Source organism: Pelecanus crispus, chromosome 1, assembly GCF_030463565.1.
Source record: "Pelecanus crispus isolate bPelCri1 chromosome 1, bPelCri1.pri, whole genome shotgun sequence".
Lineage (NCBI taxonomy): Eukaryota > Metazoa > Chordata > Aves > Pelecaniformes > Pelecanidae > Pelecanus > Pelecanus crispus.
The window spans coordinates 102,755,320-102,781,621 of NC_134643.1; the positions used below are offsets into that span (position 1 = coordinate 102,755,320).

A 26,302-nucleotide genomic window follows, 5' to 3' on the forward strand; every position below is an offset into this window, starting at 1 on the left:
ACGGCTCTATTCAACATATAATTCAAAGGTAATTACTATTATCTGCTAAGATTTAAGGGGGTGCCTTCATACCTGCGCTCCACTATCTTCTGAAACTCAATCCGCATCAGTCTGCCACGTGCTCTTGCCTGGATCATTGTTAAGATTTTCGCAAGTCTCTCATCCCTCATTTCTTCTAGATGGCCCAAGAGACCAGCCTTGAAGAACACCTGGTACATGCACAGATGTCATTTCACCATAACAAATTATGTTATTCCAGAGTTACACAGACCCTTATTGAAATTGTTCAGAAGAATGGTATTTTTATTGACACGTTATAAAGTAAAAGAGTATAGATGGCCAAATACTACTTGCATCAGGAACTGCACTGTACAGTTCCAAAGTTGTTTTAAAACTGGGTCTCATCTCCCCAGTTTTGAATAGGCCGAACTATTTTATTGCCACAATTTTATTGCACAGTTTTCAACTGTGGCAGGGTTCAAAACAGGTCAGCTGAACCACAGCTCCCAGCTCCCAGAGATCCCTGCTAATGGGATCATGTCATAATGGCACATGGCCTCATTTCAAAAGCTGCAGCTGATCTTGTGGTCTATATATGTTTGAGTGTACCTATATTATATTAAATAAGCTATTGCTTTACTGGGGGTCACAGAGCATCAGCTGCTGCTGTGTCCACTTATAATATTGCTATAATAAAAGCTTTGTGGGAGCTTGAGCCAGAGAAATAAAATTCCTTTAGCACAGCTTAAAAATTAATATCACTTTGCTGCTATATTGCTGGTTCCCTGTATTATTAACTCTTCATTAATCACCACCACCAGAAATTGCAAAATTTTCTATTCTGCAAATTATATATTAGATCTATCACTTTTCTCTTTACATAAGCAGTGGTGCTCTTTTCTGGTTACCTTGGTGTGTCCAAAACGATATTGGTTATGGTCAACATCTAAAGATGCCAGCAGTTTTTCAGCTGCTTTTCTGCTATCCACAAACTTATCCTCTGGGATCGCGCCTGGATTCAGAATGCGGTACCTGTTAATAACAGATGAGCAATGAGTAAAATTGGCCTAGATTCTGCTTTTTTTCACCCCCTCTTCCCCCAAAACTTTAAAAAAAAAAAAAAAAAAAAAAAAAGGAAAATCACCTAGGGTAATTTTCTACTTTGCCTACACAGAAACAAGCAAGAGCAGAACTCTGCCTTCCATGTTCAGTCAAACTGAATGTAAAATGAACTTGAATGGAATAAAATACCTCAAATAAAAATGAGAAGACATGCTTTGCTTAATTTGACTGATGGATTAGGACAGGAGACAGCACAGTTCTGGATTACCTTTGTTTAAAGTCAGCATAAAGCACCCTGTTTGGGAAACCCTTACGGCAAATGCGAATGCCTTCCAGGACACCATTACAGCGGAGCTGATGCAAGACAAGGAAAGCATCCATTGCACCTACAAGGGAAAAACAAGGCTAAATTAAATGAAACTTGTCCATAGGGCTTAATCTTCATTTCACTGAGGGAATTGGGAAATGTGAGGTGTCATCTCCTGAAAGAGCAACACCATTGGATAAGGTGAACTACACAGACGGTATTTAAGTACAATCTGGTGACTTGGAAGGAAGTATTGGAATGACATAGTTCAAATATACTAAAATTTTAAGACTGTTGTGTTTTCCATACCTGGAGTTTTTGATTCATTGGGGATAATGCATCGTACAAAGTGAGGAGCTGTAGATCTTAGGTTAGTCATCAGCTTATTTAAATTTTCCTAGAACAGACATATTAAAAACACAATTAGCTTTAGTGGTTTAGTGGAATTCCAATGACATATTTCTTTGGTTTGTTGGTTATTAAGTTTATTAAGGTCATCTCTTTAAATAGTCTGCAGCAAAATTATAAGCTTACAAAAATTATTACAGAAAAATATGTTCAAATGAACCAAAGTACAAATTAACTTTATTATAGGAATCCACATCAGTTTCAGCAAAGTCTTAAGACAACACGTGTTTTACTTACAACCTCAGAAATATCAGAAACAAGATGAACAGCAAGCAAGATGCAGTGTCATCCTGCGGAGCATTTCTGTAAAGCCAACTGCATTTTTGTCTAGTCACTTCCCTACTCAGTGAGGATAGTTCACCTTCCCCATTTGTTCTTCATAAAAGCCAGGTTTTTGTCCTCCTGGCCAAACATTTGCCTTTATTGATCTTAATCAGACATCTCCCAGGCAGGCAGTAAGCTAGCTCAGAAGCAGCCAACCACTGAGTGCCTACCAGTGATCACTAAACTCTGCAGAAGGTGTTTTGTCTAATAAGCGGAAGATAGATACCATTAGAGCTGGAATATAATGTCATCAGCACAACTGTTCAAACTGAAAATTTCTTATATGCCAGTCAGGACAATAAATGAGACAACCTGAGCTGGGTACTTAGCAGCTCCTTGTGTGCTGCAAAATGGGCTTCTATTTGTGGATTTTTAAATTATTGTATGAGTGATCCTTCAGCTATCTTTACACTTTTTCAGCTGGTAAGATACAGGTCTTGATTTCCCATGATTTCCCTTCAATAAGAGCGCCTCCAAACAAGATAAAATGATATGACTAGTGGGATATAACTACTTCCTTCCCTTTCTGAGGTTTACCTACATTACAGCTTCCTCAATGTTACCCATAAGGAAAGGTACTAATGGTAAATTACAGACCCCATTTTTCCCCCAGGCAGGATCCTAGCAATAGTTTCTACCAGAAGTGCATGCCAGTCCCAGTAGAAAGGAATTACTCAGGAAAAAAGAGGCTACATGCCACTCCATTGAACAACTTTTGTTTTCCATGACTGCTCTAACTCTGGGATCCAATTACAAACAGTAATCAGATAGGGACTACTTGTAATCAGTTTCTGTTCCAAAGACATGCATGAAACTATAAGCCACAAAATAAGCGATAAAAGTTTTCACAACATTTTGTGATACTTTCTCAAATAGAATAAAAAATACTTAATGTCCTGAATACTAAAAGAAGATAAAATGAAGCAGCTCCTCACACACGTGGTTTCAATAACAGTGTATTCACTTAGCCAAGGTCAATAATCCAGGCCCCGAATCAAATTCCAATGTTGGATTTCAATTTTTTTTTGTCCATTACAATTCTTAACATTCCTCTTCAATGTATTGTCTTAACCCAAACCATCAGGTGGGAAGAGGTAAACAAACCTTGTGCAATGAGGACACCGTTTGAAAAGAAGCACCTTTCTTGCGTTTCTTTTCTCCACCCTGGTCAGCTAAGAAAAAAATGAAATAAATAAAAATCACAATCTGTATCTCAGTAAGGAGTGCAGGCAAGGCACAGGAGACAGACAAACTGTTCTGAGAGTGCAACTTCCTTTGAATGAACAGCATAGCTAATGACTTGATGGCTCTGATTGCTCAAATATTACACAAAAACTTCTGAACATCAAGTGTTACGTATCACAAGTTTGCAACTCTCTGTCCATACTCAGGATTTTTGTCAAAGACCACTGTAAGCTTTCTGGATTGCATTTGCATTTCAGATCTAGGCAGCATCACTTGTTATGCAGAAAGTCCATAAACATGAATAAGGCAGTAAAAATAACTTTTAACAAAATGGAGTAATTTGTAGTTCATTAAAAAGCCTATAGGGTGAGAAAATGTAGAAAAAGCTAAAGAAAAGTAATGCTTATGGAAAATTTATACTGTACATTGTACTGTATAGACACTGATTCTCACATGTCTGCTATGCAGGCACTGAACTTGTACTAGTAACATTTGTCTAGAGGGAAATATTTGTAATTTTAGATATAGTAGCTTCGCATCCGCTGAATTTTGCTTAAAGCTTCAGAGTCAAAATCACTCAGATCCTCCAAAGGAATTCTAGTTTCTGACATGACCTTTACAAAGTTTCACAAGAGCCAAACATGACCCAAAAATGTACAGCAGTTGCTGTAGCTTTCTAAACACTGGACCATTAGATCATTCCCAGGAGGTCTGGCATTCTGTCACCTGTCAACAATAGTCACCATAAAAGATGTGAAGAGTGCAATGTGCTTGATGCAATTATCCACAGCCTTTCCCCTTTTTGAAAGTGACACTGCCGAGACTGGAAGAGGCTAATCTGGACAGACTTGTTCTTTTCTCCTGACACTGAGGCTAAGCAAGGTGGTGTTCTGACAGATGGGAATATCCACAGGCAAATAGGCAGTTAGTAACTTGCAAGAATTTGCTAGTGGGAGGATTTTTGTTATTTACATTCAGCTCCATCTCTTATTCACATTATGAAGTCTGCAGCCTGCTTACTTTCTCAGAAAGTGCCTTATGATTCATGACAACAACATCTGTAGAAGTAAAGTTACAATAAATAGGCTCTAAGCGATTGCAACTTCAGGACATAAGAGCTACGTCTTTGTAATGAATGCCAGTCTTATTCACTTAAGATCAATTTTCTGGATGCTTGCTATTTGTCTTCTCACAAATAAAACGGTTCTGTGCAATGCATACAGCTTAAATATGTTCTCAGACATATATTAGTCTTGTCAAACAAAAAAACCAACAGCAACCAAAAAGGAAGATCTATTGGCAAAATCTTCTACTTTGGCCAATGTGGAATGGTGTTCAGGTACCTTCAGTGTCTACTTGCCATTAATCCAACAAAATGTTCCAAAACACTCTTTTAAACTTTGTATTTCTTATGCAATTCAGGGAGGCTAGCAAGACTACAGCATGGGAAACAGGAGCTGTTCTTGTTCATAGGCATTTATGTACAAAATTTTTTGCACAACACTTACCTGCATATCTGAACACTTGCATGCTCATCTCCCACTGGAGTGTTCACAACACATAGATTTCCTTGCCAAAATTGCTCAGAGGTATTCATTCAAACTAGCAGAGTTAATGGCCTCCTTGGTATAACTGGCAAACTCCTACAGATGCTCTGCACATCTAAATAATTAGTCACTGCCTCATTTAGCATTGAGTCAATTGCAGCTGAGAGAATTGTTTTGTTTCTTAAATTCATTCCCAAGCACACATCCCAGAAATGAAAGAAAACCCATGTGAGCTGATTCTGCTTACCGCTATCAGCGCCAACGTAGCTTTCAAACAAGCTTGCCAGGAGTTTGTTGGATGATTTTTGGAAAATACCTACTACAGTTTCATTAAGCGGGTCTTTGTTCTTCTCAAGCCACCCAATGATGTTATAGGGAACCTACATCAAGACATTGAAAACAAACCAGATGTTGCAAATATTCCCCTTCAGAGCAGCCAGTAGTTCTCTATGGTTTGGCTTGAAGCCCATGACCTCTTGTGAATTGCTGCTCTCAGCGGTACCAGTCACCCAGTTTCTCATCACTTCCCCTCCAACTCTCTGCTTCCTAATTCCCAAACCTCTCTTCCTGATAATTACCATTTGAATCCTACACACCCTTTCCAAACTATCTGATCCCTACATCTTCTCATGGACTCCGTGTGGTTGGCTGTAGAGGAGATACCACATGTCATCAGTGTCCCAGGAACCCTACTAATAAGTGCTGAACTATAAAATGCACAAGTAATAATTTCACTTCACAACAGCATGCTACACTGGAATAATCAAGATTTTCTCACAGAAATTTAATGATTAAAACTCTAAATCCTGGACTTTGGAACAGCTCTGTTTAGTGGGAAAATATGTTCTATTATTAATACACCACAAGGGGACAGAAATTCTAATTTTCTTTGCTGACTACATTAACAACTACAGATAAAGAGCAAGATGGCTATTATTTCTTTTAATAAGTACAAAATTATCTTAATGTTCAATTATAATTTGAAATTAACAGCATAAGGTAGGTTCCAGCTCTGCTGTTCTGAGGCTTCATATCAACTCTAGTTTGATAAAAAATTTCCTGTGTCCCTCTCAAATTCTTTCTGCCCATCTGGTCTGAAAACAGAGCTTTGAAACTGGGCAAGTTTTGGCTCAGGTATCACAGTACTGGATTGTATTCCCATTTTCCCCTTCATCAGTGGACCTGTTAACTAAACCTTCACAGCAGAATAAACCACATTTCCTTTGACTACTTTGACACACTCATCCTAATGTGAGTAAAAAGTGATGTCAAATCTTTTTTTTTTTTTTTTTTTAAAGCATCCCTGAAGTTAGGCAGAAATTACTCAGTTCATTTATATAGGTGACCAAGATGGAAAGTTAGATGCTGCTGCTGTTTAATCACTACTTTGAATCTGATTATAGGAAATGTGATAAAGGCAAGGCAAGGCATATTTTCAGCAAAAGTACTATTAGCCTTCCTCAGTTTGTTTCATTTTATTTTTGTATCCAAGGACCAGATGTCTTGGAGTCTGGTGGCATCTTACTGTGTTGCAATACTTGTGCAAAGAGAGTAGATGTCTGCTTTTACTCCTCACTGTTCCTTTCTTCCCCTGTTTATCCTTCCCACCCTCCCTCGCTATGTGCTACGGGCCAAACCCCACCTGGAAGACCCCTAATACAAAGTCTACCCGCCAGTAGAGGAACTTACTGCACCGGCATAATGAAGAAGTTCAAAGTGAGCTTCATATTTCCTTTTCTTATCAGGCCTGGGCTTCTGAAAGTTAGGTGACTTGCCAAGATGGTTGTCGTAGAGTTTGGCTTTGAATGTCATATCTGTAGCTTTTGGGAACATACATTCCTCTTCAAGGATAGACAGGATTCCCAGTGGCTGTGGATTTAAGAAAATATTTGTTGGAAAATGTTTAGGCTGCCTGCTTTCAGTAGCTGTGCAGCCTTTAAGTTTAATCTGATGGAATTTTAAGTCTGCAAAATTTCTTCTCATCCTGAGGAGGAAGCCTTTGACTATTCTGTTAAAATGGTAACCACACCTTTGACTATTCAGTATGTCACTTCTGCCTTAAGAGGATTTATGATAACTTCCAGAGGCGGTTTGATTAACCTTTCAAGGTAGTTGGACCAACTAGCATTTTGTTCTTTGTGTCTCAGGAAAAGATGAACTAACTTCCTAGCACTGGAGAGATTGTCTGAGGGACTAGGATCATGCACAGATATCCTACCCCTGGAGAAGAAAGCGATCAAGTAGAAGAGCACTTAATAATCAGCCTTTCTACTCCAGCTGTTCCAAACATCCTGCTAATGCAAGATGCAAAATTTCATTTTTCCTTACAGATGAACAGGGTTAGATGCTGTGCCATAAGAGATGGCAGAAAGAGAGATACAGCAAGGGACAGCTGTCCCCACCAGGAACACATTATACTCCCAAAGAAAAGAAAAGGAAAGGCATATCCCATGCTGGGGAAGTAGTGAGAGGGAACATGTAATGTAAGAAACAGGAGCCTCATGGTGAGAGGTACAGGGCACGTGACTGAAACACAGCATTTGCCCTGAAAAGCTGACAAGTATGTTTGATGTTAAGCATATGTGGAACAGAGTAAATGGAAGAACAGCAGAGACAGAGAAAGACAAAAATAAAAACCAAGGAAAATTATACAGCCATACAAATTAACAGTTACAGCTTGTGGTTACTGTTGGCTCTGTAAGGCAAACTTACAGAGGTCAAGCCAGGTAGCCACAAATGCCGCAAATACTGATTTTCCTTTGACTCTATATTGCATGTAGAAAGGCAAGAAACTTGTCCTGCTGTTTATCCTGCTCTGTTCATTGGGACTTGAGGATATGTCCAAGGGAGCATCATGAATAAAACCAATTCAGTAAATACACCTTAGCACTCCTGTACATACCTTCTCAATTAGATCAATGCAAGCCTGCAGGTCCATCCCAAAATCAATGAATACCCATTCAATGCCTTCCTTCTTATACTCTTCTTGCTCCAGGACAAACATATGATGATTGAAAAACTGTTGCAGTTTCTCATTAGTGTAATTGATGCAGAGTTGCTCAAAGCTGTTAAACTGCAGGAGGAGATGAAAAAGAAGCATTTGTACCACAGTTAACTATAGTAAGGGCTTGGTGGAACAGCAAGAAGGAAACTGTTTACATCTAAAACCTTCTAAACAGTAATCAGTTGAGAAAATACTGAGCATAGCACCAAAGGCAAAGGAGAAAGGAGTTCAGTAGCAGGCTGCTGGCTGCCTCATGTGCTGTCCTCTGGAGTGGGAGGATGCCCAGATTTGTTCAGGTCTCTTGGTGCATGTGCCTTTCCTTCAGCAGCATGCCACAGCAGTCCTGTAAAGCAGAGCCGACACCCTCTTTGCTCTGCTGAGAATGGAGAGCAACACGTAGCAGCAACAGCATTAAGCACTTAGCTTCAGGAACAGATTCTGAGAAACAGAAGTTATGACATGCTTTTCTCACATACACTTTGTACAACAATAGAATCAGAGAACAGCCCAGGTTGGAAGGGGCCTCAAAAGATCATCTGGTTCAACCTTTTGTGGGAGAGGGAGCCTAGATGAGATTGTCTAGCACCCTGTCCAATCGCATCTTGAAACCCTCCTGTGATGGGGGCTTTACCAAATCCCTGGGGAGGTTGTTCTAGTGAATGATAGTTCTCACTGTAAAAAAAATTTCTTTCTTATATTGAGATGAAGATATATCTCTTAGATTGAGATACAAAGAGGAAGAACTATCATACCCTATAAAAGATGCTTTCTCTCAAAGAGAAAGTGTGGGAACAATTGATTCTCCTAAACACAGCCCAAAGCATGTGAGATGTTGTCTTTGCTAAAGGTTGCCACCCTCTTCCTCCCCAGGAACTATCAGCACGTCCAGCTGTGCTAAATGCCGAGTGTTTTCTACATCTATTTATAGAAAAAAACCTTGTAAAATCATATACACTATTTGCTTCATGGCTTTCTCAGCACTTTGCCTTCTGTTCATTTAGAAAAAGAAGTACCCACCCAAGAGCTATCACTTGGTATCTTTTATGTCTTTCCACCAATTCCTCACACGTTAATACTCACATCAAAGATTTCAAACCCGGCAATATCCAGGACTCCAATGAAGAACTGTCTTGGCAGCTTAGTGTCCAAGGTCTTGTTGATACGAACCACCAGCCATTTGAACATTCGATCATACACTGCCTTAGATAAGGCTCCAACAGCATACAAAACCTAAAATACATATTTCAAAATACCACTGTGTGGAACAGAATTCACTGTGGAACACAAGGATTTCAGTGCAGTAGCCTATTTCAATCCCTACTTATGGTTTAAATGAAATTTCACAATGCTTCTTATAATCACCAAGGCATACTTAATACAACACACAGTTTCTCTCGTTATCTATGCTGACTTTTCTTCAAATTGTTGTTATGTATATATATGTATACTAGCACATACATAAAGCACTAGTAAAGTACCTCTTGGGGAAACAGCTGGACAGCAAGTTACAAATGTTTTAATCCCTTACATTGCCATGGAAGTTAGGTACCAGAAAGCTCACAGGCCAGATACCAGCCATGATGTCCAGAGTGACTGCCAGAACAGGGGAAGTCTGTGCTCAATTCGCTCCTTGCCATTTGCTTCTAATTTTTGTGGCATGTTATGGCATAAGCAGGCAATAGGAAAAGCCTGTCAAAAATCTCTTCTTTAGCCTATGCGCAACTACAGTGATAGAATAGACCTCTCTTCAGCAGTTTTTTAGTTTCTGAGCCTGTTTTCAAACAACAATTTTCATTGTAACCAGAATGCTGCAGGATCTTCTACAATACTGCTACAGCTGCAGCAATGCTAACCCAAGGACTTTTGTTTCCTAAATTAAGAGATACTTTTAACTGGATATTGCCTTCAGCTGATTGAGGTCACACAGAGCTTAAAATTACATGAATAATGAATAAGTGATGAGTGAATAAATAATCCATGGCCCAACTCTTTTAGGTAACTATTCTCATCCAGAATTAGATATCAGTCCCCATGTGGTTTTGCCGCACCTTGAGTGGCTGCTACTAACACATCAGACAAACAATCCTATCAAAGGCAGTGCCAGCCACTATTCCTTTGTCAGTCTCTTCACCAGTTTCCCACACTTTTGCTGTCTATTCACCCAAGTTTGGGGATATAAAATGAGAACAGGTACTAGAGGTACATGTTAATATTTCTAGCAGCTGTCTGTCTCTCTGCGATGTTACAGATGAATCCTCAAGGCTTGCAGGACAGGTATCCAAATACCCTGAAAGCTTCTGCTTACCTGTTCAACACTTTGACCTTTGGTCACGTACTCGTTGCCAACTTTCACTCTAGGGTGCAATAAACCCTTAACCAAATCAGAGGAGTTGATTCCCATTAGGTAGGCAGCTTTGTCAGCACCTGATCAAGAGAAACAAGGTTTCAACTGGCTTTGAACTTCTACGTGGAAACATGCCTAGCCAAGAAAAAAAATCTTAAGTACATCCACTTCCAAAGAGAAACTGGATAAAGACCTTGCTCTTTTAATGATTTGTGTTAGGTGTGCCGGTACTCTCCTTTGTGGTAGAGGAGGTCATCTAGCTACCTTAGACCCCAACTGCTGCAAGAATCACACTTGAGAAACCCTTCAGGTATAGGAAAAAGAACATATCTCCACACTGGTTATAGACAGTTCTAGGTGCAAGAGAAAGTAAAGAAGCAAGACCTGAAGACATGAAAGAGAAAGCTAAGGCAACAACTTTTTACAACCATTTTGTTCAAGTGGTCACAAATAACGGAATTTCATTGGGTTACTCTGACCGTGTCTATTCACCTTCTCCTAAAGTTACCCACCACTAAATAAGCAGAGCACTCTTGGCTGAGCAGGAGCTGCATTGTGCAAGACCAAAGCAAACAGGTTGCTTCTTCCTCAACACAGTGCATGATACATGCCAGACTTTTGAAGGTAAGGAGTAATTTTAGGTGTTATTCTTACTTTCAGTGCCGTCAGCCTCTGCCTGCTCTTCTCTGGGTCTTTGTTTGAATTTCATGTTCCCAAAGTGCATGATGGCACCTGTGAGCTTGTAGGCACCATATTTCTCATCAGGCACAAATCCCAAGATGTCCATGGCTTGCTGTGAAAAGGAAATGCGGGTATTTTGTCACTTCCCTATTCAAAAGCAATGGCATTTTGCAGCCTCGCAAACTACCTTTGCATGGCAGATATTACTAACTTGCCAAGGGGTGTTATCTCACAAAGCAGCCACTGGAACACCCTGAAGACCCAGCAGTGGCTGGGGAGCAGGAGGAGAGCTCCCTTTATCTATCATTTTATATATCAAAACTATAAGAACACTGTGCTCATGGGCATTACATGGAGCAAGGCCAGATTCGGAAGTATAATAGTTTATCAGGCCTTGTGCTTCATAGTATGAATGCAATTAAGACCCATTTCTGCTTTCACTTTAGTCCAATAGTTTCAGTGACAGAATTTAGGCTCCTGCCAGCACTTTTCCTGCCCACATGCTCGTAATCTATGAAGCACAAAGTCAAATCAATACAGGCTTACATCCGTTGCCATCAATTCTTCTCCATCATCCAAGTTGTCCACTGTAACTACTCCTTGTGAGCAAAAGTGGTAGTCATATGGGTTGGTAGATACCAGTAGCATATCTGTAAAAGAACTGCCAAGGTCAAAACTGCCATCCATTCAGGATATCCCAAAAGAATGGAGATCAAAAGATCAACTCTGACATACATTTTTGTCTGCACAACTGTGTATAAAGTTATTTTCTGGTTTTTTTGTTTGTTTGTTTTACAACTGCAGGGCAGCAGCCAATTCTCTCATTCTACTATTCCAGTCTGAAGACCAAGACTTAGAGAAAGTGTGAATAAAAAGAATATGGGAATACTGCATACACTCTATTAAGCATGTTTTGCAGTATACTGAGTTAATAATTTCCCATATAGCCCTATTTTCTGCCTTGCATGTTTGTAGCGGTAAAAATACCATCTAAGTACAGAGGAGAAAAAGATTTTGGTATCATCCAAGACAGGGACAATGGGCATGGCTCCCCTCTTTTGTAACAGATTCACAAAATAGCAACTTCCAGGACTCTTTGCAGAAGACACTTGGCTCTTGATGAACAAAAGTCTGAATATGGTGCTCTCTTTCTCTCCTCTTTCCTTTTCCTTCACGTCAAAACCCCAAACTGTAGAGCTGTTTTCTAGAAAGCTAGCTGGCTCCAAAACTAAAGGGAGAGTTCTGCTTGCCTAAATCAATGGAAAGTTTTACCCACATTCAGCAGACTAAGGTTTGGTCTAGATTTCAATCTTTTATATACATACACACATACCTATATCATATGTCTAAATATATCTGTATGTAAATATATATATGTCTACCAATATGTGTGTATATAAAATCATATTCTCTATATGTCTGTCTTTGCTAGGTAGTCACTATGTTATGTATTCATTTAACTACATTCATAGTTTTCTATATTTATACTTATCTATATTTAATCTTATCTATATTTATGTATGTATGTGTTTATAAACAAACGCATACATTTCTTGTCTACAAAACAGATGTGCCCATTGGTTTCAGCCTCTTCAAGAGCCTGCAGACATGTTCCTGCTGGCCAGAAAGGTGTGTGTTGTTGTAGACTACACACAGACAGTTTATGAGACAGAGCATATTTTCACAGCACAGGGAATCTCAGTGCAATGCTTCCTTGAACTCTTTCCCGTAACCATCATTAATTAGGCCACATAAAAGCTAAGAGGGTTAGGGACAGGACCATGCACGGTCAGGATAATAAGGCTTCAAAACAGATTATGATTGCTATGGCTTAGTAGAAGTTTAGTGGAGCAATAAAGTGACTCTTCAATATATTTTATAAAATGTGTTTCTTCAGAGCACAAATTAAAGTCAGCAAACCGCATCACTTAAGTAACTCGTGAAGGTTTTATTCAAAGCATTAGGAGATGGGAGCAGAGAGACATCATCTGCTCTCTGCTCTTCTCCAGCAGGTCTATGGGACTGCATTCACCCAGGGGAAGCTTGAAAGGGGTAATCGTCACATAAGCAGCAGCCGGCAGCTTTGCATATTCTCTCTTGCTACACAACATGCTAGGATGCCAGTTTTGGTACTTGGGGCGGAAAGAGGAAACTAGCTTTTCTTCATAGACCTATAAGCAAATCTCCTCATACGTGAAAATCTGGATAATTAAAGTTTTATCACCACAAATGCTTTTGAAGGTGTAGCATTTTCCAGATGTTTCAAGACCTTGGATGACACAAATTCAGTGTGACATTTTTTGCCTTTATAATGCTACATTTTAAAAGTCCTGTCTGAGCCTCATTCCCTTTAGATTAATCTGTAATATCACTTCACTTTATAGGGTACCTGCATCAGTATATCACAGAAAAATGGTCTCTGTTGCTTCTGTTGGAACACCATCTTTAAAAGAGTATATTTGACAGTGGAAGTCCAGTTTCATTGAGTAGAAGCGTAAGGGCCTTTCTGCACATGGGTTTGCCCCCTGCCCCCTCCACAGCCACTGTCTATTCAGCGGAAGGTTGGTTCTTAAAAGCTGGGGATCCACGTAATGCTTACCCAGTAACTCTGTTTTCTTTCCTGACAGGATTTGGTAGAAGATGTGATAGTCTCTTTCACCTGGTTGCTGGAAAATCACTCGGGACTTCTCCAATAAATCTAGTCGCACAAAGGAAAATTCAGTGAGAAAGGCTCTCCAAGCTTTCAGATGAGCAATTGTATTTTTTTTAAAAGGAGAGAGTTTGCTGCTTACAAATCTCAATATCAGCAGATGACAGCTTGCCTGTAGTTCCAAAATGGATTCGGATAAATTTACCCTAATTCACACAGAAGAATATTCTAATTAGTGCATATAGTATACACAGAGGGAAGCAAAGGATGCTGCTTGAAGGCAATCATTTGGCCCAAAGAATCAGTTTATGCTAACTTCTTGGCTTTGCACAGGCAGATTTTCAATAAGAAATATCAAGCAATGATATTACACTTTTCCAAGCTTAAATCTGTACATACAGCTATGTAATCAGCTTGTGGGGAAAGGATAACAGCGTACTTATCTGCCAGGCTAAGATACGGGAATGCACGTAGCTTCCAGTTTCATGATGCAGGTTTACTGTAATGCAGACCTCAGAGCAATAAGCCTGGGCATAAGACACACAGGCTCCTTTTCTGACTCCTCCTCATTTGCAGTTCTAACTTATATGCAACTACCTATGTCAGAAGGGTGCTGTGATTTTACACTGCTTTGCCCATTAAATTTGCATATTCCTCTCCCAAATTCATAAAAATTTAGTAATTTTCATTTAATTTATCATATCAAACACATCAACTTCTTGAAATAATTGATTTCCATTCCAGCTGATGAACTGGAAATTAAAGAAACTTATACAATTGTGTAGCTTTCCACAGATGCTTACAACCTCTGACCCTCTCCACCCTTTCCAATTGCATTTTTAACTGGATTTGTTAGGGAAGCATGGGCTACAAACTCAGGCTATCACCCTCATACCCTTCCTTTTGGACCTCTGAGTCAATGTCAACCAGATGTGGCAGAGGCAGAGCTCGTGAGGGGACTGCTCTCCTGCAAGCCTAATGGAAATGGGGAGAGGCCCAAGGTCATGTCAGCACTGAGGGACAAGCAGGGGCAGCTTACTCAGCCAAAAAGGGAGATGGTATGGATCAAAGGTAGGAGTACTGCTGCATGTGTGGGTCTGCAGAGGAGGAAGATGTGGGAGGGGGCAGGGACTGTGGTGTCTTTCTGACACTTAGAGGTAAAGTAGAGCTATTATACAGAGAGGGAATGACTTAGGCTAGTGGAAAACATGGTAGGAAAATCAGGCTATGCAGCAGAGGCAGTCCTGGGGAAGATCTGCCATTGCTGTTCAAAGGGCTTCATAAAGCTAGGCTTTGCTTGTCTCCTGATCACGTACAGTTTAAACACTTATTCAGGGTGGATATTTCTTTTTATCTTTAATCATTCCAGTAGTTTTTCCTAGTTAGATCCTACTTTGTTATTCTTCCACCTTGTGGAAATCCAACCATTTTAGTGGACAAAATGAGAAGCAACTTACGAAGGGATTATTACAGAGATGCTATTAACTGGCCATTGTTGAAGAGACCATCATTACATTCTGTTACAGACTTACAAAACGCGAGGAGTTGTCGTTTCTCAGGGTTTTGGCATTTCCAAAAGCTTCTAGAGCTGGGTTTGCCTGAATGATTTGATCCTCCAAGGTTCCCTAGAATTCAAGGTTGAAATACTATTGAGAAACCTACAGGCCACAAACTCAGCTGTCAACTATAACTCAGCCATGCATTCACTTACAGAGAGAAGCCTCCGTAGCAAGGTGATTTAGCTCCACCCTAGGGGTGGCACAGTGTGAATAGCATAACAGCAAGATCGTCAGTCAATTATGAGTGCTTAAAAGACCTCAAACATTCTGCTGGTCTCTACTGTTTTGCTTTGTAGATTTGGTATTTTATGCCATCTACGCATGAAAGAAATCACTGTATCTTCCCATGTACTGTGAAGCATGTGGGGACATCCAAGTGAATGTGTGTGGGACAGGGGCTACTGAAGACAGTGACAAGCACTAAAATGCATTAGATTTGAAAGCACTCAGAGCTTGTAATATTTGGGATTTCTGGAGATGAGAAAATCATTAACTGTTACTTGTACAAACTTCAGTTTGCTGAAGCAAACTACTTAATTGCCTGGACTCTAGAGATCCTTCACTGGGGGCACCATGCAAAGTGAAATGCTGAGGTTCCTGACACAGACTTACAGAGCCCAGTACTGTATTTCACGTGGAAAAGATAAAATAGCAAAGCTGATGACTTACCCCGGTTTTGGTAGCTGGTTGCTGTCAAAAGAGGAACACAACGGAGAGGAAAAAAAAGAAGAAAAGAGATAATGTGAGTACTAACATGCAGGACATCACAAAAGGTAAAGGTTAGCAAGGTTAGATGTCTAGTGGGCACCAACACACCAGCAGGACTTTCTGAAGCCTTCCTTCAAAAAACACGTGCAACTGTTACTTTGCGTTCGCCATACCATCAAGAAATAGCCAAGTTCTGGTCCCACCAGCTTGTTGTCTTAACCCCTGCTCCAAACATCTACCTGGTTTTGCTTTGGAGATGTTCCACAATGAACCAAAAGGCTAACTAACTGGACAGAGAAAGGAGACTGGTGCCACATGGTAAGAATAAAAGGATGTAAATGCAAGCAGACAAGTTTTAGACAATTAGATTGTTCTGCACTTGAACTCTTGGATTATTTGTAAAAAGTGGTGATGATAATGAGAATAAAATGTGCCCATAGCTGATAAATTACATGGAATATTTTCCAGCTGCAATATCTCTTATTTGCACAATTGTTCCATGAGCACACCAGGTTTCAGACACCATTATGAGCACCAACCCCATTGCATGCAGAAAGCTGGCTCTGGACTACTCAATCACTTGTTAAGAGAGACTTGCAGGCCTCAGATGAATGTATATTAGATTTTGGTGATGTGAGTTATGCATACAGAATCCAAGCCTGGCTGAAATTTTGGTCTTAAAAATACAGTTCATAGGAATCGGTTAATTCACCACGAAAGAGCATTGAGCCTTAAAGTACAATGAAGCTCGTAGTGAATAAGCTCATAGCAACACAAGATAAAAAGCAGTATGAATACAGTATTCACTGTAACCTTAGAGAGCACTTATAAGCAGAACAGCACTTATTCAAAGAGAAATACAGAAAAGCTGATTGAAAAAAATCTTTTGTCAAAACATTCCTTTTTTGTGGACAAAAAAGCTTTCAACAACACAGATGTTTTGATGAGAAATGAGAAATTATAATCCTAGCCCTTTTGAAGACTGTTTTCCATGTGAAAAAAATCAAATTTCTTAATCTTCACAGTCTCCCCATCTTTTCACCAGCTTTAACATGATCCGAAATATATTTAACAGACATGGAAACTAAAACTCCTAGAAAAAAGCAGCAGCAACAAGCAGCTGTTCAGAACCAGGAGTGGTTTTGCTGCTCTGTCTGGAGCATGGCAAGTTCAGGTGAGCATTGCCTTTCTACCTTCAGAACAGCGTGCTCTCAGTAATGCCGTGTAGAAGTGCCAGTATTTTTTCCCAACGGTTTCTTTTGCTTGTTGAGGTCTAGCACATGGTCTAGTATTCGGGATGCAGACTTGTGAGGTTAGTTGTACACAACAGAAAAACCTTGGGAGTCTGAAATGAAACATCTACCAGTGGACTTACACTCTTTTTACCAGGTTCACCCAGGGCTGCCACTGTGGCAAAGTACTGGATGACGCGTTTCGTGTTGACAGTCTTGCCAGCACCGGATTCTCCGCTAAAGGAAGGAGGAAGATAACACAGACTTTGCTCAAACGGCTGTAACTCACCCTTTCACCCTCATGTCCTACCGGCTCCTCCCCGCACACAGGCTGTTCTCAGAATCACTGACTCTGATTTCCTGTTGTTTGGCCATTTCAGTGGAAATCACATTAAATTGACTGAATGAAGAGGTGAATGCCTACGATAGCAGCAACTAACTCTTCACATGACTGGGCTCAGAAATCTAGTGCAAACCCACAATAGACTGAGCTTCTTTTAAGGACATGAAGTTTTATTGCAAACATCCAGGCTGAGGATCTGAGGTATACATATATACACAGCTAGTGAGTTAGAAAACGTATAGAAAAGCTGCAGTAATTTGCTGGCATTATCCAGGAGCACATGAACTGTGTAGACAGACACCCAACTCTCCATCTTTCATGCAATAAATGATGTGCCTCTTTCTTTCTGCCTTGGTCATCTCCCTCCCTTTAGGTGTGTCTACACAACATTCTTAAATATAATTTGCAGCAAGAGCAACCACATTGAAAAGAAGGAATCTTCTGTGTCCAAAGAGGGCAGCCACAGCAAGGCTAGCCCTGGAGGAAGCTTCTTTAACTACCTGCTGAATTGTTTTCATGCTTGCTTGGGATGAACACCAGATGGGGATCAGAAATGGGCCAGCCTCCATCAAACCCTTAGCTACTCCTTTCCCATTGGGCTCAAGGCAGCCATCAGATGGCCAAATTGCCAGTTACTTGGCTTGGATCAAGTTCCAGGCAATTGAGCTGAGCTTTCAAGGGTCAATTTGTATTTCAGTAGGATTTTATTTCTTCTAAGTTTTCCACAGCAACAGTCTCAAATCAGTCAAAAAATATGACTTACGTGATCAGCATAGACTGATTCTCCCGATCTGTGGAGTGGGGGGGGGGGGGGGGTTGGGGAGGGAGAAAAGAGACAAAATTAGTAGGCTGTACAAATTGCTTATTACAATTGCAAACGAGTACCAACTATTCCAGAATCAGTCCTGCAAGGACAGAAGAGAATCACACAAAGCAGAGATGGAAAGATAAAAATTAGTATCACCTAGTCCAACCTCCAACAGTGCAAGTTCTAGCCCTGCCCTGAATCCTCCTCTGGCATTTTGTTCAGGTTGTTATTAAAGACATGTCAATCGTGCATGTTTCCTCTGTGTCTGGGAAACTATAATAAAGTAATTTCCTGTCATCAAAATGTTTCGTTTCTTACTCCTGAGTACGTCTTTACTCACATCTAACCCTTCTGTTCCTGCAATACTAGACCAACCCAAGTAATTTTGCTGTTTATTCACAGGCCATTCTTTACTACGCATTCATACTCTTCTTCAGTTGGCTATGCTACTGGAATGAAGTTTTATAGTGTCCCCACTGTTAATGGCCTGACTAGAAATAAGCATTTATTAGAACACTTTGCAACCTTAATATATTATTCATGAAGTTTGGCAAATGCTAAACCATAGCACCTAACCAAACCATTGAGCTTAAGTTCCTCTTTTCTTTTTTAATTCCAATTGTCATGACATGCTACATATTGGTCTGCCTGGCCATATTTAACCCTTATCTGATAAAAGAGCATCTCTCTGCAGCCACACATACATCCCCTTTGCCCAGCACAGCCCCTCACAGCTGTGCCACTTTGCATTTTATTAAAACCAGGTGACAGCAGGATGTGTTCCCACAAAGTCTCTTTGGGATTTACCCTGCTGCTTCACAGAACCTTGCGTGAGCACATCACTGCTGCCCTCTGCTGATAAACTCTTTTTTTCCAGTACCTTGAGGATCAGAGCAAGAAAATTTCACAGGAAAATCTGGAGTTTGTTGCCACAGGGCTGGCGCCCAGACTATGGCAGTCAATGCAACACTGACCCACAGCAGGTTCGTGCAAGTGATGTGCACACAGCACCCTAGATAGCTGGCCTTCGCTAACCTTTGAATGCATACATCTTATAAGCATTAGAATACTGAGCATAAACTGACAGTAAGTTTATTTTTGAGGTTGGGAAAATACTTACAGACCTTTGGGGCATGGCCCCAAGGCCCTGCAGAGGGACCTGGACAGGCTGGATCAATGGGCCAAGGCCAACTGTATGAGGTTCAACAAGGCCAAGTGCCGGGTCCTGCACTTGGGTCACAACAACCCCATGCAACGCTACAGGCTTGGGGAAGAGTGGCTGGAAAGCTGCCTGGCCGAAAAGGACCTGGCAGTGTTGGCTGACAGCCAGCTGAACATGAGCCAGCAGTGTGCCCAGGTGGCCAAGAGCATCCTGGCTTGTATCAGGGATAGTGTGGCCAGCAGGGGCAGGAAAGTGATCGGCCCCCTGTACTCGGCACTGGTGAGGCCGCACCTGGAATACTGTGTCCAGTTTTGGGCCCCTCAGTACAAGAAGGACATTGAGGTGCTGGAGCGTGTCCAGAGAAGGGCAATGAAGCTGGTGAAGGGTCTGGAGCACAGGCCTTATGAGGAGCGGCTGAGGGAACTGGGGTTGTTTAGTCTGGAGAAGAGGAGGCTGAGGGGAGCCCTTATCACTGTCTACAGCTACCTGAAAGGAGGTTGGAGTGAGGTGGGTGTTGGTCTCTTCTCTCAGGTAACTAGCACTAGAACAAGAGGAAATGGCCTCAAGTTCCATCAGGGGAGGTTTAGATTGGATATTAGGAAAAATTTCTTTACTGCAAGAGTGGCCAAGCATTGGAACAGGCTGCCCAGAGAGATGGTGGAGTCACCATCCCTGGAGGCATTCAAAAAATGTGTAGATGTGGCACTCTGGGACATGATTTAGTGGGCATAGTGGTGTTGGGTTGACTGTTGGACTGATGATCTTAGAGGTCCTTTCCAACCTTTATGATTCTATTCTAGTTTTACTTTAATTAAAAAAATAATCCAGCCACCAAGACAGGAAAGATGAAATTAATTATTACTCTACCCTTAATTGGTTTAGTGGTGGACTTGGTAGTGTTAGGTTAATGGTTAGACTGGATGATTTTAAAGGTCTTTTCCAACCTAAATGATTCTATGATTCTTTGATGGATTCACCCAGTTCAGACAGCAAAATTTGTGCACCTTACAGATAATCCATATACAGAGCTTACTGTTACCAGAAGTACCATAGGAACAGTCAGGGGAGTTAAAAAAAAAAAAAAAATTAAAAAAAAAAGAAAAATATACAGACTGCCAAGCCCCTGTTGTTTGTAGAGTATTTGCATATTTGTTGCACACTGCAAAAATTCTCACAAACTTCCCTCCAGTACCAATCACATTGGCTAAATAAAGCAAAACCAAATCTGAAAGCAAACAGTGCCACTTACTACGCAGCATGTCATGGTATGCGTTATCAGCAATGGAGAAGATGTGGGGAGGAGCCTCTGAGCGTCTCTTTCCTTTGTATGCAGCAACGACCTCTGGTTTATAGACAGGCAACCACTTGTAGGGATTAATAGTCACACAGAATAAACCAGAATAGGTCTAGAGAGGAACACAAAACAAGAGTGAAAAAAACTGCTCAAGAAATAAGAAAAAAAGTCCTAGTTAATTGAGCAGGACTGGTGCTGCCAGTGTCTGATTTGAGTTTGAATTCTGACTTGAATTTCAGCCTTTAAACTGAATTTCTAAAGCTACTGGTCTGCTAAGTGGCTTCCTATTGGCAACTGATATCAAAACTACAGATATTAAAGAGTTTTCCAAAGGGAGAAAAGTATTTTCAAGATGACAACCAAAACCAGAAACAGCCCTATCAGCAAGACAAAGAAGCAGCAAATAGACCTACGTCTGATTTTCTGCCTTGCTATCCCACAACAGTTGTTTCCTCTTGAAAACAGTCATTACGAAGGAAAGAAAAATTACAGCTTTCCTGTTTGAACTCCATTCTTAGGAGAAGAAACAATCTCCCATTATTAATTTGATGTGAGCACCTTGGGGCAATTTCTGGTGGGTGTTCAAAGAGAAAGCAACTTCATAGTGTTATTCCCGAAAGCTGTGGAGCTTTTTTCAGCTTTTGGAGAAACATAGTTGGTAAAAATCTATCTTTATAGTCACACTTTGGGCTATCTACATCAGTTAGCTGGGACCTGGTTGTTCTGAGGAAGAATGACTTTTTAGTTGTAACCCCAGGGAATCATTGTTAGCTGGTGACTGGTACTAGTCTCAGGTACTTAGTCCAGGTTGAAGCAAAAATCTTCAAAGAAACCCAGTTATTATGTGGGCACAAGCACGATGTGCACATAGATTAATGAGCTCAACTACATTCTAAAATTTTCAGGTGAAATTCAGGTGTCTTCCCCTAAAAAAGAGCATTAGGACCTGCTGCAGAATGGCCTCGGCATGAGTCCTCCTCAGTCCTATTTTCTACAAGGAAAAGAAAAACCCCAACCAGTAAATGGATTAAGGCAAGATGACAAACTTAGATTTTCTACCTATACTGATCTGCAAGCAAAGCTATGCTTCAGGCCATACGTGTCCATACAGGCGTTATTAGAGAGATGCAGAAAATGTTTAACAATCAGAATTTAAATGGGAAAAAGTTGGATTCGTTCCTCTGATGAAGACCAAAAACCATAACAGGGATTGGCTAGAAAATCTATAGATTCTCCTGACTGATTTCAGACACAATTGAATGCAGCAAACTGAGAGCAAAAGTTTGGCCTCATAAAATTAGATGCTACTGAAGCTTGTTCTGGTGCTGACAGAAATTATGTTAATGATGTCATGGGGAAGATACAGAGCAAGGGAAAAGGCCAGAGTGAAACAAGACAGACGTCAGCACTGACAATGAAGGGAATAAAATTACTGAACTAAAGATAGAAAGGCTCATACTTAAAAGAAGTTATGTGTGTGCTCCAACCTTGAGGCATTGTTTCTTAACAAGGAAATCTCCATGGCTGGCATTGACATGGATTAATATTAGGAGACGGAAAATAAACTAGGTCTCCCCAACGCCTTGATTGCTGAAAATATGTCCCATGACACCCCTCTCCTAGGCAAGCAAGCAAAACCAAAGGACTAGACACCATCTTATTCATTCAGTTTTGTATTTAGACACAAGCCAGCTCCAAGCAATTTGTTTCCTGAAAGGATGAGCAAGACCCTTGGTTTTGTGGCTTATCAAAGTTGTAAACCGAATATGAAGAACACAACGTGTTCAAACTTGAAATCTGCACTTGAAATGCAGATTTCTAAATATACCCTTGTAATGACCCTTACATAGATCATCCAGTTGCTGTAGCGCTTTCTCAGATTGTACAGCACAGATGCCTCATTCAGATGGGTCAGCATAGCCATGTCCTCAATCATATCAAATTTGGGAGGGTTCATTGACTGCACATCATCTTCTTTTATAGTCATGGTCTGCAAAGACAAATAAGTACAGCAACACTAGAAAACACTGGGATTTTCTGTTGCTTCACACACCTTATAGAAGAACATTTTTTCTGCCCCCCCCCCTGCGGAAAGAAGTCCTTCAGCTCAAACCCAGCCTATGTATGTAATACCGTTCATTTTCACAGCTATCAGAAGAATGGAGGAAGGCCGAGATGATAAAAGTAAGGAGCGCAGTGGTATGGCTGCGAAAGGAGCCATGGGTTTAGCTACAGCCTGGGCTGTTACCTCTGGGGTCCAAACCAGAAGGGGCTGGTTGCATACCTCTGCTCACAGACCACCCTCTGCTGTGTGGTGGCTGATGCTTGCTTACCCACCACCGCATTGCTAAATACAATAAAATTGTTTATTTTATATAAAATAAATGTATATAAAAATATATATATAAAAATACATTTATATAAAATACATTTATATTTTATATAAAAAACAATACATTGTTTTTCCCTTGGTGGTTTTTCATGTATTATTCTTACATGGCATCACTTACTGGGGCTTCCCATTCACAGCCCATTTCATGAAATGGGCAACTGAGCTTAAACCGGGACAGGTAATTTCTGGAGCTTGCTGCTCCAGCCTTAGTCATGGATCAGACAAAACCCGTTTTGTACCTTTCCATCTGTCGTCTCCACAGTCACTTTGCCACCACTGGTTTCTCTAATTTCAGCTTCAACGTAAGCTTTCTTTTCATCGGGAACCCAACATTTCTTCTTCCCTGTGAAATTAAGGAGACCGAGGGTTCACAGCCTTGCGTCAGAGTGTACCACCATGCCTAGCTAAGTGAGATTGCTGGGTTACCTTTTCCTGCACAAGTGACACAAAACCTCTGGGACTGCAGCAGATTGCCACTGCTGGGGAGCTGCCTGCCAAAGCAGAAGGCGTAGGGCTCCCAAATGTTGTCTCCCCTTTGAAACTACCGCTTGGCTTCCTCTAGACCCTCCCAGCACAAGGTGTCAAAATATTTCACAAATGCTAGCTAAGCCTCAGCCTCCACGGGAAATCCATGATTGTTATCACCAGTGTGCAGATGGAGATGAGATCCACGCCCAAATTAAGGCGTTTGCTAAAAAGTCACACAGAAAATTGCTATCTGAGTGAGGAATTCAGCCCACATGATCTGCCTGCCAGCTATCAGATTTAACCTTATTCCTGCACATTCTTCTGAGGTTTGTCTTGAAAAACAACAATATTAATAACCTTATGTATGTGGCTTTTTAGAGTTTGGAGTAGCTGCACTAGACTTTAGGTCTTTACTTACAGCAACTATTCTGAATAGCGAAATGCTGTAGTATTGGTGTATTTATACTTACTACGACACTTCAGGGCTCATATAAATCCATTTTACGAAAAATAAATTACGGGAAACTAAAAGCTAACATCAGATTGTCATACAGCCTGCAAATCAAACAGATGTACAGGTACAACATAATGAGATGTTTAGTCAGGCGGCAGAATCCTTCTCATTACAGGAACATCAACGGGTGGCGTTTTTCTTTCAAATGGACAAAGAATTGATCGCCCCTTTAGCAGAGCAGTACAAATATGCCTTGCTTCTAAATCTAGTTAATTACCTATGTACCATAAATCGATAGATTATTTCTATTTAGTACTACCTGGGGGTGTTTAATAGCTTTGCAGAATAAAGAAAACAGACCTTGGTTGAACCAGCTACCTCAAACAGCAGTAGCAGCACAGCAGCGACAGTGGAGGCTTTGCATCCTGCTTTGCTCTGCATTCCCACAACTACACTTGGATGTAACCCTTATCCCTCTTAACCAGCCACTGGCAGCATAAAGGGTACTGCAACTCACCATCGAAGGGGATGGTCTGTGCCATCATCAGTTCCCTCTCGCTCTTTCGGAGGAAGGGAGCAGCCTCCCCGAATTCCGTCATGTCCATCATCTTGGCAAGGGTTCAAGGTGGCGCAGCTCAAAGAGGAAAAAGAAGGGGACCTGGTCTACCAAAGAAAGGGTGGGAAAATACATTTCATGGAAGATATGAGGCAATACAAAACACTCAGCACAATGTGGCAAGTGGCTGATCAAAGTGGTGATTAATTTGCAACACAACCACCTAACACAGATTTGGGGCTATACTGCACCCTTAGTTAAACCCTTCCCTGGCTCAGCTTATTTAAAGCCAGCTGGATCCCCTGTGGTTCAAAACCTTGACGTGGGTCACAGTTATCTCTTGGGGAGAATTTAATCTCTTCTTTGTGGCATGAATGCTGCTTAAGAGCAAGAGATAAAATGGGCCACTTGAAGCTGTGATTTTAAGAAACACTTTGGGGGGGGGGGGGGCGGGGAGGGCAGCACGCACTGTTGTGGCCCCTTTCAAATTTGCATGGAGCAGGCATATGCCCTCCAGCACTTCTCGCCGGGGCCACACCACTCCCCCGCTTCAAGCATCATCCGAGGCAGGTGTTTTCTGGGAATTATGGAACAAGACTTCACTGCTGCCAAGTGAGAACTGCTGCAAGGGTGTGCGTTACACCCTTGGTGTGGCTCCAGGGACGTACGCTCACACTCGTGCTGGAGAAAGCCAGCGCTGGAGCTGCAAACCGCTCTGCTACCTGCAGCACGCTCCTCTGGTCGCACAAATGAGCGTATTAGAAAAACTAGGACCAACATGGCTCAGGGAGGTCCTGTGCCGGTGCAGGTTCCCAACTTGCTGGTACCTCCAAATTCACCAGCTTGGGCACCCCTGCAGCAAGGCACAGCAGAGGGCAAGTGTACCTGCAGTACTGGTGCAAGGGCTTCATAGTTTTTTAGATTGATTTGCACTTGCTGGATTGCAGTCTGGCTTACTACCTGCACTTGTTTTCTCAAATGACAAGGCCATGGTGTTTAGTAGCCTTTTAGCATGAAAGAGAGGGCATGGGACATGGGTGTAAGTGAGACCAATTTGCTGGGTCTGTACTGCCAAGCAATTAATCTGATCGTTATGTACTCACTAAAGTGATTGTACAGGTATGGTTTTATTTATATATATATTTTTTATACATACACACATATAAATACTTAGACACGCACACATGCACATGCAAAGTACTCAGGGTGCTGTCCAGAGAACATCTAAAGGAAGTTCCACTGCTAGAAGGTGTACACACATACATACACACATACAGAGTTTAAGAATTCCAGTGTTGGTTTTTTTCTTTGAAGTCAAGACACCATTTGATTACTATTCAAAGCTGTACAAGTGACCCTCAGATATTACCTCTTCCCTTATTTCATTTACTGTGCAGTATCCAGAGCAGCTGGACAAATTTTCAAGAGCCCTATCAAGACAGACACTGTAGTCTTTCAAAATTTAATTCAATTTCTTTCTAACAAAATCCTGGTAGGGATAAAAACTCTTCATCAACCAAGGCAGTTTTTTTTTCTAACACATTCCTCCTGGGGAATGTAAAGCCCTAAGACAGCAGAGCTGCCAAACATTTTACATTCAGCCCTCTCCTGCTGCTGCAGTACGAGCCCGAGACTTTCTGTCTTGTTGCTGCACAGAAAAAAAAACTTTCTTCCTCAGAACTAGCCTTAACTTTTTTCCTTTTTAAAGATTAAGAGCCTACATAAGAAAAACTATCACCCACTATTTTAACATCATTTGAGCTGACCAAAATTCCCAGCTGGAGGCACAACTCAAAACTAGCATGGCAAAGTTT

At 41.1% G+C, this 26,302-nt stretch overlaps 1 protein-coding gene across 1 annotated transcript in view; it reads right to left on the reverse strand.

The window, feature by feature from the left end:
* The window catches only part of MYH15 (myosin heavy chain 15), a 49,460-nt gene extending 24,920 nt beyond the window's left edge, over nt 1-24,540 (reverse strand). Inside the window, exons 1-22 of the mRNA XM_075716751.1 lie at nt 24,450-24,540; nt 23,250-23,353; nt 22,465-22,608; nt 20,574-20,730; nt 18,118-18,145; nt 17,155-17,248; nt 15,741-15,761; nt 15,045-15,137; nt 13,655-13,718; nt 13,462-13,560; nt 11,409-11,512; nt 10,836-10,974; nt 10,143-10,261; nt 8,918-9,067; nt 7,736-7,906; nt 6,523-6,702; nt 5,081-5,213; nt 3,206-3,273; nt 1,679-1,766; nt 1,331-1,448; nt 909-1,032; nt 73-209 (exon numbers count right to left, since the gene is read on the reverse strand). Of these exons, the coding sequence (XP_075572866.1) occupies nt 73-209; nt 909-1,032; nt 1,331-1,448; nt 1,679-1,766; nt 3,206-3,273; nt 5,081-5,213; nt 6,523-6,702; nt 7,736-7,906; nt 8,918-9,067; nt 10,143-10,261; nt 10,836-10,974; nt 11,409-11,512; nt 13,462-13,560; nt 13,655-13,718; nt 15,045-15,137; nt 15,741-15,761; nt 17,155-17,248; nt 18,118-18,145; nt 20,574-20,730; nt 22,465-22,608; nt 23,250-23,353; nt 24,450-24,540 (2,426 nt within the window). The remainder of the gene's footprint in view (nt 1-72; nt 210-908; nt 1,033-1,330; nt 1,449-1,678; nt 1,767-3,205; nt 3,274-5,080; nt 5,214-6,522; nt 6,703-7,735; nt 7,907-8,917; nt 9,068-10,142; nt 10,262-10,835; nt 10,975-11,408; nt 11,513-13,461; nt 13,561-13,654; nt 13,719-15,044; nt 15,138-15,740; nt 15,762-17,154; nt 17,249-18,117; nt 18,146-20,573; nt 20,731-22,464; nt 22,609-23,249; nt 23,354-24,449) is intronic.
* Between the last annotated feature and the right edge of the window lie 1,762 nt (nt 24,541-26,302).